This window comes from Hipposideros armiger, unplaced genomic scaffold (genome assembly GCF_001890085.2).
Source record: "Hipposideros armiger isolate ML-2016 unplaced genomic scaffold, ASM189008v1 scaffold_11, whole genome shotgun sequence".
NCBI classification, from domain to species: Eukaryota; Metazoa; Chordata; class Mammalia; order Chiroptera; family Hipposideridae; genus Hipposideros; species Hipposideros armiger.
The window spans coordinates 683,386-698,896 of NW_017731361.1; the positions used below are offsets into that span (position 1 = coordinate 683,386).

General features: G+C 46.7%; 1 protein-coding gene across 6 annotated transcripts in view; it reads right to left on the reverse strand.

Moving 5' to 3' along the window:
- Positions 1 to 15,511, reverse strand: part of KLHL3 (kelch like family member 3) — a 256,432-nt gene that overhangs the window by 63,517 nt on the left and 177,404 nt on the right. For all 6 annotated transcript variants that reach the window (XM_019661575.1, XM_019661580.1, XM_019661593.1 and 3 more), the window contains one exon: positions 8,642 to 8,763. In XM_019661575.1, coding sequence (XP_019517120.1) covers positions 8,642 to 8,763 — 122 coding nt within the window. The remainder of the gene's footprint in view (positions 1 to 8,641; positions 8,764 to 15,511) is intronic.

Sequence of the window (15,511 nt, forward strand, 5' to 3'; positions counted from 1 at the left end):
GAAGTGATAATGGTTAAATGAGGTCATAAGAGTGGTGCCCTGATCCAAAAGGGTTCGTGCCCTTATAAGAAGAGAGAGAAACACCAGTGTGTCCTCTCTTTTTCCCTCTCGCTCTCTCTCTCTCTCTCTCTCTCTCTCTCTCTCTCTCTCTCTCTCTCTTTCTCTAAAATGTGAGGACACAGAAAGAAAGCGACCTTCTGCGAACCAGGAAAAGAATCTCACCAGAAACTGAATAAGCTGGAACCTTGGACTTCTTTCAAAACTGTGAGGCAAATTTCTGTTGTTTAAGCCACCCAGTCTGTGGTATTTTGTTATGGCAGCCCAAGCAGACTAAGATGAATTCTTCTACTTGGCTACACATTGAAATCACCCAGAGAATTTTAAAAATACTTTGGGGGGGGGTCTCATCCCCAAAGATTCTGACTTATTGGGTTGTCAGGAAAGTCATGACACATTTTTGCAACGAAAAAAATAGAAAAAATATGTTATGACTTTTCCAACAACCCAATAATAGGAATGGGGTGTGGCCTGAACAGGGAGAGGTTTCTAAAGCTCCCCAGATGCTTCTAATGTTCAGCCATGTTTGAGAATCACTGCCCTAGAGCCTGTAGCACACTGTCTTCACACAAAAACGTACTTACTGAATTGTTCACTAGCTGGTTCACCACTTAACTGCTAAGTGGCTGTGTGCCAGGCACTGGTCTAGGCTCTAAGATTCAGTGGTAAGCACAATAAACCAGACCCTTGCTCTAAATGTAGCTTATAATCTACTAGAACATAGGAGGCACCCCCAAAGCCCTCAGGACTCAGACAAACACATTTTATTCTCCCATCCAACAGATAAACAATAAAGAACATCTTCAGGTACATTCTCAGAGAAAGAAGACCTGAGTTTCCTTTTTAAAGGGTCATAGAACATGAGTATTCATACTATTCCCTGGAAGACAGAGGTTCCTGCTCAGGTGTGTTTGCATGTGTTTTTCCTAAAAGCCAGGGAAGACTGGCTTGAGCAGACCAGATGGGTTCTCATTCTCAGACTGTCAACCCCTGTCAAGTTTCTCTAGGCCTTTCCCACCATTACGGAGGCCTGCCCTCTGTGTCAAAAATCCAGCAGTGACAGCCAGAGTCCTACTTGACCTCAGCTCTGCTTCCCTTCACCCCCACCCTATGGACGGGGTAAAAAATGTGAGAGTGACCTTCCAAAAGGAAATTTAGAAAAATTAAATTAAATAACAGAGCAGAACAGTTTGATTTTGAGGCTGCTTAGCTCAGGGCCCCCAGCATCCATGTCACCAAAAAAAACTGCCATGTCCTGGGCCTTTGTTCTCAGCTGCTCCCAGAAAGAGTATCTGGGCCAGCCAGGCTCCGGTCGTTCCCACCCTCAAGGGCACGCCCAGGAAGACCTAGGCTGCAGGTGCATTGCTTTTATTTCTTTTTTCAGTGATTTGTTTGTTTGTTTGTTTGCTTGTAGTGATTTAAATTCTGGACCCTGACCGTCTCCCAAAACAGTTCTGAGCCTCAGCTCTGACCCTGCTCGCCTCCATGTGCTCAGGCTAACATCTGCCCTACGGCCCATTCTTGGGCCCTGTCCCTCCACCAGGATAACCAGCCGTCCAGGTATGCCCAGGACACAGGGCTTTCAAGGCTAACACTTGGACTGTGGGTCACCCTTTCCCATCCCTGCCCACATGCAGAAACCACCAAGAGCCTCCACTATCAGTGGTCCTGCTTCTGAGCTAAACGCTTGCTTTCAACGAGGAAAGCTCTTCCGAGCCACAAGCTTATCAGGCTGCTCCCTCCCGATGCTTGAAAATATGATCCTCTTCCTTCCTCCACCCTCTCTCCTCCACTCTCCTGTGTCCCCAGCAGGACAGCAGTAAATCAGCATTGTGTCCTTGGTATTTTCCGAACCCTGATTCATTCCAGAGAAGGAAAAAGATAAGATCACCCGCTCCTGTGCTTTAAACCACAAGTGAACACAGCCGGCTTCCAAAGCTGACCACCTGTGAGCTCCATCCTCACTAGGCGGCCACTGTCCCCTCTCAGCAGCCATAAACTGGGAAACTCAATTAACCTATGAGCTTGCTCGGCCTAGCCAAACAGATTCCGGGACCAGATTAGTCTCTGCCTGCTAGTTAAGTGGAGAACCATTAACCACTCTTGCTGAATACATACCAGGAAGGAAAAGCTGTGTTCCACACTCCCAAATGAACTCCATGACACCCTCCTACCAATACCAGCTGCGAAACCTACAGTTAGGGCCGTAGGCTGACCAACCCTCCTGGTTTGCTGAGGCTTTGCCAGTTTTAGCACTGAAAGTCCTGTGTCCCAAGAGACCCCTCAGTGCTGGGCAAACTGGGACAGTCGTTCGCCCTCGGGAGGAAGACCTTCTCATCAGTTACCCTGAGAAGTCCTGGTGGAGGGGAGTGATTAAATGACCAATACACACACACCCTCCTCAGTAGTGGGGCAAGCCCCAAAAGGGTCAGGGGTGATGAGAGGCAGGAATGGGACAGCAGCCCTCTAGCCCCACAGAGGAGGGTTTCTGAGAGTCTAATCCACCACCCCCAGATTGTGTTCCCAGCCAAGCCAAGATGAGATCATGCCAGGGACACACCCCTCTTCCCCCTTGTCCTCTTCGTCACCACAAGGACAGTGGCATCATTTGGTGCTTAAACTCTCAAGCTCATGACAACCAGCCAAAGAAATGAAATAATACGTATTTACTGAACATACTCTTGAGGTCATAACTTTCAGTTTTTAAAACCTCCCTGGATAGAGCTACCCCCATAGCTTTCAACTTCCCTGCTGATCACAAAACCCACATAGTAGGCAAAAATGATAAGGCTTTCCACCTCCCCATGCAACCCCATCCTGTGTGGGTTCACCCCTGCCCCGAAGCAGTCCCAAGCTACTTCCGAAAAAGAACAGGGCTGGTGGTTTCTCTAACTGCTCCTTCCTTCTCTGATCTTACTCTGCGATGAGCTAGGAGTCCAAGGCCCTTCTCTTCCCACTGCTTGCTTAGTACAGAAAGGCGTGAAGGGAAGTAAAGGAAGTCAGAATGCTGAGGGGGGAGAGGGCCAGAGGCTGGGAGATACATCCCTGCTCAAACTCTGAGTGTCAGGGACAAACCGGGGCCCAGTCCAGGGGGGTTCTGGGGGCTGCACACACCAGAACAAACACAAACCCCCAGGGGCTGTGAAAGAAAACAGCACGGATGTCCATGAGGGGCTGTCTTCACTTCCCTCTCCCACATCAAGAGCTTTCAGAGGATTTCCTCTTCTCTTATCTTGCCTGCAACTTGACTCCCTCAAGTGGCAGCAGTAACAAGATTGTGAACAAAAGGCCAAGCTCGGGTCCTCAGCTTTGAAGCAAGACTGTCCTGGTGGAACCACTAGGGCAGCCCTGCTCGGCCCCTGGACAGATGCAGCTGAGCCCCGAGGCGTAGCTGGCTGGAATCACTACAGGAATGGACAAGGGCCCTAAGTGAAAAAGGTTTTAGCTTGCCTCTCGTCGCCTCAGCGTTATGGTTCTGGGAAAACAGGCCCTGGAATGACCCTCAGCAAAGGGTTTATAGGTTCCTCTCTAGCTTGCTAATGGCCTCCCCTCCATTTTTCACGTGCAGGCTCTGTTTTGTTTTTTCCCTCCCTCGGATAACATGAAAACACAGCAGAGGATATCCCGTCACAGAGTTTATTTCCTTTAACAAAAACAAAAGGAAATGCCCTGCCTCAGAAAGCACCTACTCCTGGAATTTCAGTGAGGCAGGGCCATCCATGGCCAAAGGGAGGGCACCAGCCAGAGAGCTAGGAGACAGGGCTGCCCGAGGCCCCTGCCCAGCCACACGGCTAGCCTGTCCCTCCCAGCACCAGGCATGAGACCTGGCACAGAAACAGTGCCGACATAAAACTTTCTGTTGAGAAAAAGAAAAGGGGAGAGAGGGAGGGAGAGAGAGATGTATATGAACAAGGGAGCTAAAATAGCAATGTGATTAAAAGTGTCACCTGGATTTTGACTTCTCCGCCAGCAGTCATGGGACTAAAGGCAAATTACTTAACCTCTCTGTGTCTCAACAGTAAAATGAAGATAATAACGGTACTGCCTTAAGGGCTTGTTGTGAGGATCAAATGAGATAATACATTTAAAGCAGTTGACACAGTGCTTCGTGCATGGGAAAGCTCTGTTAAATTAGTTTTTGTTATTAATGATTCTGAGCTGAAGTCAAGATTCGGATCATTCGACAAGAAACTTGAGCTCAATGATGACCACATCAACAGAGCACAGTGAGTTGGAGAAAGCTGGATTCAAACCCCAACCCTATCACTTACTACCCATGTGACCATGGGTACTACCATCTAACCCCTTTTGAATATCAGTTTCTTCAGCTGTCATAGTAGGATCGCAGTCGAACAGTCCATTGGTGATTACGAGAAGAAAGGAAATAATGCATGCGAAGTACTCAGCACGTGCTTGGCTTACAGTGAGTATTAACAAGTGTCAGTTATGACGCCTGTTACCGCCACCTGAGAAGGGCAGCTCAGTCTCTCCAAGCTGTGTGTGGCTGGGAAGACATTAGGAGCGCAGCTCTCCCGGCCATTTAACGAAGCTATAAATCTCTACCCTCGTTTCTAGTTTCTAAGGCTCCCAGAAGAGCCCCAGTGCCTCCATGCTCATCTCCTCAGGGCAAATCCTCAACAAACATTTTCTTCATCGACAGCTTGGGAGCGACTACCTCCGCAGATACATAACAGCACGAAGAAGCAGCCACCTTTTGATCCAGGCTTTCTCTTCTCAACCTCTTTTGTTTTGTTTTCCCTCAAGGTCACCCCTGACCAAACCACAGTTTAAAGCAGGTCGGAAAAAGGAAAACAGTGTATCACATTGATTCCAACCAGTGCACCGTTCCCTGAAGGTTCCACACTGTGCCTCCCAGGGGAGCCCCTGCACATGCTGCCCGCTCCCCACCCTGTACACAGACATGAGCACAGCAGCCCCATCGGGGTGCTTACACAGTGAGGACACAGGCCGGTGGGGACAGGAGGCAGGCCTGAACTCCCAATCTGCCTTGAAATCTGGCCCAAACAACACTTCCTCAGTGAGGCCTGGCCTGGCCATCCTCATCGAGGTGGTAAGGACCATTCCCTGTTTCCTGGGTATCTGCACCCTGCCCTACCACACTACAGAGCAACCATGCTTAGCCAACTGTCTCCAGCTTCAGACCCTGTTGTCCTTGGTGAAAGGGCTTCTGTGCCCATAGTGCTCTCTGTGCCCAGACTGTCTGCTGGCACAGGGCAGTACTCTTCTAAGTGCTTTACCTAAATTAATTCATTTAATTTTCACACCAACGCTATGTGGTAAAGTACTAATATGTACATATTACAGATGAAAACATTAAGGCATAGAGAGGTTAATTAACTTGCTTAGGGTCACACAGCTAGTAAATGGCAGAGCCAGGATTTACAGGCAGACAGTCTGACTCATGATCACCCAATAAAATGGGTACCATTTTGGGCCGGCCGAGTGGCTCAGTTGGTGAAGAGCTCACTCAAGAGTGCGAGCTCTGAGCAACAGCGGTTCAAGTCCTGGCCCGGGCTGAGCTGCTGCTGAGTGGCCAACAGGTGGCAGGATGGCTCAGCTAAAAACAAACAAACAAAAAACAAAATAAAATGGGTACCATTTTGATTCGTGTTTTACAGATGAGAAAACTGATCCTGAAGGCATCAGTGTGGACATCAGAGAAACTCTAGTAGGAGGAGGAGAAAACAAATCAGAGGCTGGCTGAGCCACTGTCTTCTCTGGCCACAGAGAAGAGTTGCATGTCCTCACTTTACAGACAGGAAACTGACACCGTTCAGTGGGAAAGGGCTAGAATAAGGGTACTCTGAGAATGAGTGGCAAAGCTGAGGCTCAGACCCAGGTCTCCATTCAAACTCAATCGCTGCTTCATCTCTATTTGTGCATGTGCTCTGAGCCTGAACATCTTCACTCTGGCCTCCATGCTTCTGCCCCTACAAAGCCATTTTTTAAAATGCAATGGAGAAGTCATTTTCTCCAGTCCTCTAATTAGCCTATCTGCTGCTACCTGCTTTAAGACAACTGGTGTTACAGAGACCACCACTGGATTAGACCAAAGTTGTAAAGATAAATACCTAGCCAGGTGAAAAGGATCCAGAGTGGAACATCTTTTAATTCCCAAGTTTGTAAACACCTTGTACTTAAAAAAAAAATTATTAAATAAATACATGATGAAAAGGGAGGAAAAGAGCCGGTTTCAATCATACAATTCTACGACCTCCCCCTACACATACTGTTTTGGGGGTTTGTGTTCTGTTTTGTTTTGTTTTGTTTTAGTGGCCTAAAACAACACAAATTTATTTTCTTACAGCTCTAGAAGTCAGAAATCCCAAACGGGCCTCACCAGGCTAAACTCACGGTGCACGGTGTCGGCAGGGCCAGTTCCTTCTAAAAGCTCTGAGGGAGAATGTTTCTTTGCCTTTCAGGCCTCTGGAGGCCACCTCCACACCTTGGCTCATGCCCCACCCTCCCATCTTCAAAGCCAGAATTGTGTTCTTATCAGGTCACATCTCTCTAGTTCTTCCTATTCTGCCTCCTGCTTATGCTTTAAAGAGCCCCTGCAATTACATCAGGCCACCTGAATAATGCAAAGTAATCTCCCCGTGGCATGTTCAGTCAATCAGCAACATTAATTCTACCTGCAACCTTAATTCCTCTTTGACATTTAACCTAACATATGCACAGATTCCCGGGATTGTGGACATCTTTGGGGGCCATTATTCTGCCTACCATGCTATATGATTAATGAGTGACTGACACACCCTAATGTGAGATTTTTTTTTAATTATTTACCCCATGCACGTTTTTAGGTTGACGTCTAACATTTCTCATCAGAGTTACAAAGAATGTAATTTCTTGCATTTTGTAAATCTCAATATTTATATCAAGTATCTAAATGAATTTATTTAAATGTGATAGTGATTTGATATAACCATCATTCATTTAAAAAATTTTTTTCAATACATTCCCTATACTCATTTTATACTAAATTATTTGCATGTACTGTTACTGCCCAAAAGTCATTCCGCTGTTTAAATTCTGCTGCTAGACCTAGGATGTAACCATTGCACTGTCCACTCCATTCCAAATGGGAAAGGCCAGAAACAAAATGGAATAGCTGTGCATTTTACTGTGTATAAAATATATCTCATTTTATATTTTATATAGAGGATGGAGGCAGGGTTAGACCAGATCACTACACAACCCAAGCGTCTGTCCAGGGCCCAGGGACAAAGGCAGGCCCTATAGTGGACCAGGCCCTGTAGGCCCCATACCGTGAGCCTCAGACCCCGGGTGCCTGCACCCTGACCCCTCACCCACTTACGAGTACCCTTCACCATGCCAAGCTAACTGCCACTCATTTCCAGGCTTGAGCGTAAATCTTACCTCCTGAAAGAGGCCTTCCAGGTCCCCTCTGCCATCTACACTGAATCCCCTTGATATACCCTCTCATTGTACGCCATATTCCTTTCCTTCAAAAGACTTGTCACAATTTGTGCACAGACACGACTTGTGTGCTTATGTGATGAGCACCTGTGTTTACCCCGAGATCACAAACTCCATGAAGGTCGGCCATGGAATCACCACTGCTCGCTGTTACAGCCACACTGCCCAGCAAAGCGCCTGGCATATAACAGGCACACAAACATGCAGACTGAATTGAATGAATACATGATTATCAATTCGGCCTCCCAAATACCTCAATCCTGGAAAAGGGGATGGTGTTCTGGACAAGGGTGATGGGTACTTTGGTCACTAGAGAGGTATCTGCTTCACGATAAATAAGAAAGGTGGAACTGCGCTTAAAAAAGAAAAACCCTTCATATCACAGGAACTTTCCAGCACTCTAGATAAATAAGCAGCGAGGTCCTTAATGACAAGCAAGAGTGTGTCCTGTGCCTGTGTTCAGCCTGGTGATGTGTAGGGTCCTCGCCAGCTGAGGCGTGCGGCTGATGCCTCGTGTCCCCACAGTAGACACATGCCTTTCAGTGAAGCAGCATCTTTGACTGCTCTTCTTTTCAAGGGTCCAGATGGCTGAGGACAAGGGCAGGGCAGTGACAGGAGGAAAAAGCACAGACAACACGGTTCACAGCCCCATGGCCCTGCTGAGGCTCAGGCCTGGTGCTTGGCACCTCCACATTCTCAGAGGCACTCGGCTGACTAATGTTGAAACTGGAAAACATTTTTAACAGCTTCACAATCCAACACTCAAAATCTCTGCGATAAAAGGATGAGTGGGGAGAAGTAGGGTCACCCAGGCTTGCAGTTCTTCCTCCACCAAGAGTTTGAACCAACGTGAGCTGAAGACTTTCTGCTCTGCGGCCCAAGCTCATTCCAAGGTATATGGCCACATGGTGAAGAGCCTGGGTGCTGCGGTCAGGCAGGCATGAGCCTGAGGGTCATTTACCCACCTACTGACGATGTGACCAAAGTCACCTAAGCGCTTTGGAGCTTTAGTTTCCTCTCTAGTTGCCAACTGAGTTGTGAGGGTTAAATGAAATGATGCTATGAAACAGTGGGCCCTGAGTGTGCAGTACACTGAGCCATGAGCTGGGGCTTGGTTTACCTGGACGTTCTCTTCGGTCACCTCAATTTCGGCCGTATAGATGTAATCAATCAGCTTACTCAGTGTCCGCCCATCCACGTCCTTGATTTCAATCTTCTTTGCTTTACTCTCAGACATGTCACCTACAGTTCAAAACAAAAACAAAATGGACATGAACTTAGCATCTAGAGTATGCCTAACTTTCACATCGCCTCTGCCTTGTCTTGACAACATAAAAGCACCGACTGTGTTCCAGGAGGCAGCAGAAAGGGTTCACTCAGGCATGGAGAAGGATAAACCGGCTGGCATCAAGGTCACATCCACTCTGAGTCGGTGAGCCTCCACAAACCCAGTTTTAAGCATTCCCCACTCTACCTGTTGCCCATTCCCATTCTGAAAGCAAATCTGTGTGCAATAACTCATGCAACTGACATTTACCGTAAACTTCTACAGAGGGTCAGAAAATATGAATATATGCACCTGTCCTCAAGGAGCACACAGTCTAGTAGGGCAGACACATAGAAATATTTATAAACAGAAGGGATAAGAGCTGGCAGAGGCATACGCAAAGTACTGAGAGAATAACAATAAAAAATACCATTTATTGCTAACTATGCCAAGCCCTGTCCTAAGTACTTTAAAGCATTACCTTTTTTAATCTTCACAACAACCTGTGGTTTATTAATTAATACTCCCCCCATTTTACAGATGAAGAAGCTGAGGCGCAGGCGGGTAGGTAATTCATTTTGCCCACAGTCACACACCTAAGTAGGGGCCAGACTGGCACTGAAACAAAGGATTCTTCTGACTCTAGAGCCCACACTTGTAATCAATATGCTAACTCCCAAGAATGCAGAACATAGAGCAACAAACCCTGCGTAGGGCATCCAAGGGAGGCATCCTAGTAGGCCGTCACACTGGAGCTGGTATTAGAGGATAAAGAATGTTCCACAGGCAGCAAAGGGGAGCAAAGATGAGCTGGATGCAGCAACCGTAAGTATAAAGAGAGAAAACTGCGAAGAGGATAAATAGGGGGAACAGTGAGAGGCTGGTATGACTGGTACACAGGGTGAGGGTGAGGAAGGGAGTTGAAGAGGTAGGTAGGGGCCAGGACTTAAGAGAACACTGCAAGCCATGCACATGGCTTTGGACTTTATGCTAAGAGTAGCACCACTGAAAGGTTTTAAATGGGAATGGCATCAACAAATGGTATTTTTGAATGAAATTTGAGGCACCTGGTAGAAGCTGGATCAGAGGCAGGGAGGAGAGTTGGGAGGCCCTGATAATAATCCAAGACAGAGGACACAGGCCTATGAACTAGGGCAGCAGCCCCACATCGCAGTCCTGAGGCCCCAGCCTTCTCTGTGCAGTGCAGAAGTTTATCTAGAGCCAGGCGCCTCCAACAGGGGCTGTTGATTTCAGAAGGAAAAGACCGGTAAGACATGTATCTTTGTAGACTGAAAGAAAGGGCAACCTGATTGCAAGAAACAGGGATTCAGAAGCCCGTATGTGAGTGTGAAAACAGAGCCTGGCGGGTTGTTTTCTCTCTATGGAATTTGTGCACTGGAGCCAAGAAAATAAGTTCAGTACAGCATGTGGGCTGCAGGCGCCCACCTCCAAGGCGCATGGACTGCAAATGAGTCCTCTGCCAATCACAGTTCCCGTCCTGACACAGCTCTAGATACGAATGGCTCTGGATCAGGGAGCAGAGGGAAAACCATTCCAAACCCTGCCCGCTCCCTTCACTGCCAGATCAGGTGGACCAGAGACCCTCCACTGTTCTCTCTTCTGACAGCTGGCAGAAGCCAGTCAGAAGGCCTGAGCACCAAGAGCCCTGAGGCAGGATGAAGAGGCAAAGGCGAAACAAGAAAAGATGGGGGGTTTCTGCTCTACCCATAAGATAGGCTCTCACAATCTCTCTCTTGAGTTTACTCCAAAACACACAAACAAAATCATACACAGAAGGAAATCAGAAGTTAAACTCATTTCTCTAAACAGCTATTAAGAAGTTCATTAATAAGCGTCTAGTTGGTAATTATATTGCAAAAGATAATCAAAGGCAGCCAATTCTTAGTTTAAGAACTTGGGCCTTAGGAAAAAAACACTGAAAAGAAGAACCACCTGACTGTAAAAACCAAGAGATTCAGAAGCCCTTAGAGAGAATGAAAACAGGGCCTGGCCTGATTGTCACTCTGGAATGTGTGCTTGGGAGTCAAGGTTAGGGTTTTCTAACTTTGAGGTAAACAGTGGAAATTCCTGAAATTGTATGAAAATACTTTTATATATGGACAAAAACTTCAATTTTATGGGGGGAATGACAAATCATTTTTATCAGTCTCAAATGTCCAGAAAGCATTAGAGACAGTTTTCTAGATGATGAGACTTTGGGGGAGACTTTTTTTCCCTGCTTTCTTTATATGATCCTGAAATTACTAATTTTACAGACTTGTAAAATCCAATCTTATTCTCTCTCATAAAGCAGCAGAAATGATGCACCGAACGAACACCTCAGCCCAAATAGCCCCTGAAAGTGGTAGTAATAATAGGTGCTGCTATGTGCCAGGTCCTCTGCTAATTCATTTAATCCCTGTAACAACCCCAGGAGGGAGGTGATATTACTTCCATTTTACAAACTGGGGAATTGGCGTTTCAAGAGGTATGTGCACATAGCAGGTCAGAGGCAGGGCTGGGATTTTAACCTTGAGCTAACTCTAAACGTCATGTCATTTCTAATGAATCCCTCTATAATTTAAAACTGACCCTAACTAATAAACTTCATAAAACTATTCCCAACAAGGCCTTGGTCCAAATTCTGAGAACAACTTGTCACTTAATACCTTACAATCAAGAACCAAGAGGGATGGGATCTCATCAAGCTTATTTTTCAAGATATTCTCAACACCTAACAAAGTGTGTGGCCCATAAGAAGCACTTAAAAATATTTGTTGGAGCAGGAAAGAAAGGGAGAAGAGAGGCTTTCTCTTGACATCTCATAATTCCATGGACTCCAGTAATGCCTGCAAGACAGAAACCATCAAAATCTTAGTCATTCTTGCTCCTTTACTCACCACTACTTTGACAAAATATTTCTAGAAAACAGGACATGAGCCCTATAAGTACTTCCATCTTCAAAGTCAACCCAAGAGCCCTCCTCTGCTGATTTTTCCCAAGAGGTGAGCCCACACACTTCAGACTTTGAACTTTCAGAAAATGTCTGTTGGGTGCACATCTTTTTAGCCCCTCCCATCTTCTGCTTGTCACCTGTTAACATGCATGTCCTAATCCTCCAAAGAAGACATCATCCAGCTGTTTGTTCATTCATTCATTCAAAGGTGATGGTGGCCTGGACTAAGGGACTAGGTCTTGAACTTCCTTAATTCCTCAGGCTCTATCTTTGGACTTTGCACCAAAAAGTCTCCGAGAACCATGGCGAATCCAGGAGAACAAGAAATCCCACACCTCTAGCAGGTACATGTGTGCAAGTCATAATCCTCGACCCTAGCAAGCATACCATGTGCACAGCTGAGCTCTTCTGAGGTGGAAGACAGTTGAAGGGGAGCAAAAGGGAGGAGGTGAGACTTGAGGAGCAAAAGGAGAAAGCCCTTCACTGTCGCAGGATACCCAGGCAGTCTAGAAAATCAATGGCTCACCTTCTAGGTCGTTGGTATAAACCCCACTCTATTATTCAGTAAAAGGAGCCTCAAGAATGAGGAAAGAATGGTACAGTGGCAGGCAGGTCTCTCGGCACCAGCGCTAAGCCACCAGCCACCCCGACAAAGCTCTATGTCAAACAGAAGAAACAGTGTATTCAGGAGGCCTTACGTTACAGGATTCTTCCCTACTCCTGACTTGAATCTTTACTGCTGCAATTTAGTTTCATGTCTGGGTAGAGAGAAAACAGATGATCCTTATCTGTTGCACAGTGATCTTTCATGAGTGTTAAGATGGTTATTAAACTTTCTTCCCCCTAATCCTCATCTGCCTAACTTCTAATATCTGAGTTGCCAGCTCATCGGATAGAGCTGAGGTCTGTGTCATACATTAATCTCACATAAGAAATACCCTGCCACCTCCCTGAATCCCAGATGACCCTCCTGCAGGTGAGTCCAGGCCGTTTACCTACAAAAGGCTGGCCTCTGTCTCCTGTGAAATGAGGACATTCCTGCCCTGCCTTTATCCCAAAGCTGTGTGAGAATCAGGGGATAATAAGAGTGTGAGCACTGTGACTGCAGGATTCAGCAGAGCTCAGTGACAGGGGCCACGCCATCAAACACCCACCCTGGAACCTCACCCTTCCTCCACCTGGATGGGTCTTCCTGATCAGCTGGGGGCACATAAGCACCAGCTCGGGAAGAAGATGCCTGGGTAGCCACACAGCCGTTTCCCATCAACCCCAACCTCCATCAGGATGGCTAACACCAGAGCCGACCCTCACATCCACAGGAGCTTCATAAACTATGATGTGCTCAACTCATAGTAAGAGTGAACTTAATTACCTATTCTGTGTTGGTGCCTTGCTCCCATTACCCGTATCTGCTCCGTGATTATTGTTACTATTCCAGTCTCACAGGTAAGAAAACAGGATCACAGAGGTTAAGTGAATTCCCCACAAACCTATTAGGTGCTGAAGTCAGAATTGGAACCCAGGTCCCTATGGCTCCAAAGCTCTTTCCAAGATACTACACCATCGCCCAAAGCAAGGTGGCATTACCGCCCTGCGTGTAATCTTTAGCAAAGAAATCTGTACATCAACAACGCCTACCTCCTCTGTGAACATGCATAAACCATTCCTTACCAATGGTTTTCTGATGACCTGAATTGCAAGGCTGAGCTACCCAAACAAGTCTACCCCAGACCATCTTGTTCAAAAGAGCTGTACCTTTAATGGGGGGCTGGCGGTGTCTGAATAGCAGTCTCTCTTCCCAGGTGCCACACGGGCCTCAGCTGAACTACATTCAAATCAGTCTTGAAACACTCACCATTTCTACATCAAGAGGGACATGTTTTTAGACTACTGCACCCCATATCCTCAAATTGGGGTCTCCTAAGCCAGGAAAGATGCCTGACTTTGATGTGGTGTGTTAGGGACAGGAAAAAGAAACCCTATGTCCCTGTAAGCTTCGGCCCAGAGGTAAGTGATGCTAAAAGACAGTCAGTGGAAGATGAGGCCATTCCTCCTTAATCTCAAACAGCCTCTGATGCTTCCAACCATTTTTTTTCTGAACTAGTCTACCCAAAACCCTGACTCCTCAGGGGCAAAACCCTCCGAAGCCAGACCCGATCTACTAAGACTACTCCACAACCTCCCTACGGCCCTCTTCATCCCAAGAAACGGTTCAATCCCCTGCGATCCCTGCCTCCCTGTCCCCACTACTTTGGGTTAAGTCTTGCCGAGCTGCATGTTATGCCAAGATCTTCAAAGGCGTCAATATCTCGTGCAAACACTCAGAACACAGACACGGGCCAGGGCCTGGCAGTCTGGCATGAAGGAGGGTGGAAACAAAGGTTCCATGGAATGTGTGTGCCTGGGAGGTGAGTGAGTTGGGCCCTCACTGTTCTGCTTAGCAGATGGCTGGCGTCCACTCAAATTCCCAGCCCCTCGCCTCTTACCCCGGCACATTCCTGACTCTCCTCCCTGTTTCTACTCACCATATGTTCAAAGACATCAGTTTAACATTGGCCTACATCTAATAAAAGTTAGACAATAATCCTTCTTTCAAAAGCAAAACCAATCTACAATCAGCCTCGCATATCGTACAAAGAACCAGAGGGTGGGACAGCTCACTCCAGGGGTTTCTTTTGGTTGGGATGGAAGCCCAAATGTCTTGCAGCCATGATGATGGGCAGAGACGCTGAGCCTACATACTCTTCAGAGCTCGGTTCCTTCAACACCATAAAATGGGGTTATTTTTAAAGTATCTGGAAGACATGTAAGGAGCTATATGGAATATAAATACTACAGTACGTAGAACCCATAGTACAGGGCATGATAAAAAGAGAAAACAACTGACTAGGCTATTCTGGGGAAAGAAGCTGCCCTGGGATGGAGGTGCTAGATGCGGAGGATGGGGGGACTCTTAAGTACTCCAGACTCACAGGAAAAAGGTGGGCATGACACAGCACTGCTGGCACTCTGATCACACTATGCTGTAGGATCAAGACCAGGAGACTGCCTGCCCGGCCCAGACCTTCTCACAGGCTGGCTGCCTGCGGGCACTCTCCTGTGGGCACTCAGACCTTGGCTTGACATTTATTCCAAATTATTGTGAGCAGGACATGGTCAAGGAGTGGAGTTGGTATTTGGAACCGCCGAAGGACATTTGGGCAATATAAACTCAGAGGAAGAAAATAAATAAAAACACTTCAAGCCTGAGTAAAAGATTGTAATCACATCACTCAAGTCAGAAGAAAGTCACGTGTATTTTGTTTTCTTTTGGGCCTTAAACATGGTGCTACAAATAGACTTCACCTGAGTCAGCCGGGTCTTTTCATTGCTAATTTTATGCCTTTTAAAGCTGAACCTGATACTTGGAACAAAATTTTGCAATGTACCTGTTTAGCAAGGTTTAAGCAAAGCCAAGGAGCCTAAAAAACATGCAAATCTCATATACTGCTGATGAAGGCGTGAGCTGGTACAACTGTTCCAAGCTGTGGGGTGGTTAGCAGCACGTGTCTCCCAGGTTTTCTGGATATGCATAACCTTTAGCCAAATACTTCTTAGTCTAGGGATCTAGCCTAAGGAAATAATCAGGAATGTAAGTAAAGATTCAGATACAAAGATGCCTAATACAGTATTTTTTTTTAATATTTTTATTGGGGAATTGGGGGGATGGGAACAGTGCTGGGGAATTGGGGGAAGGGGAACAGACAAGTTGCTGTCGTTTTGTTCTT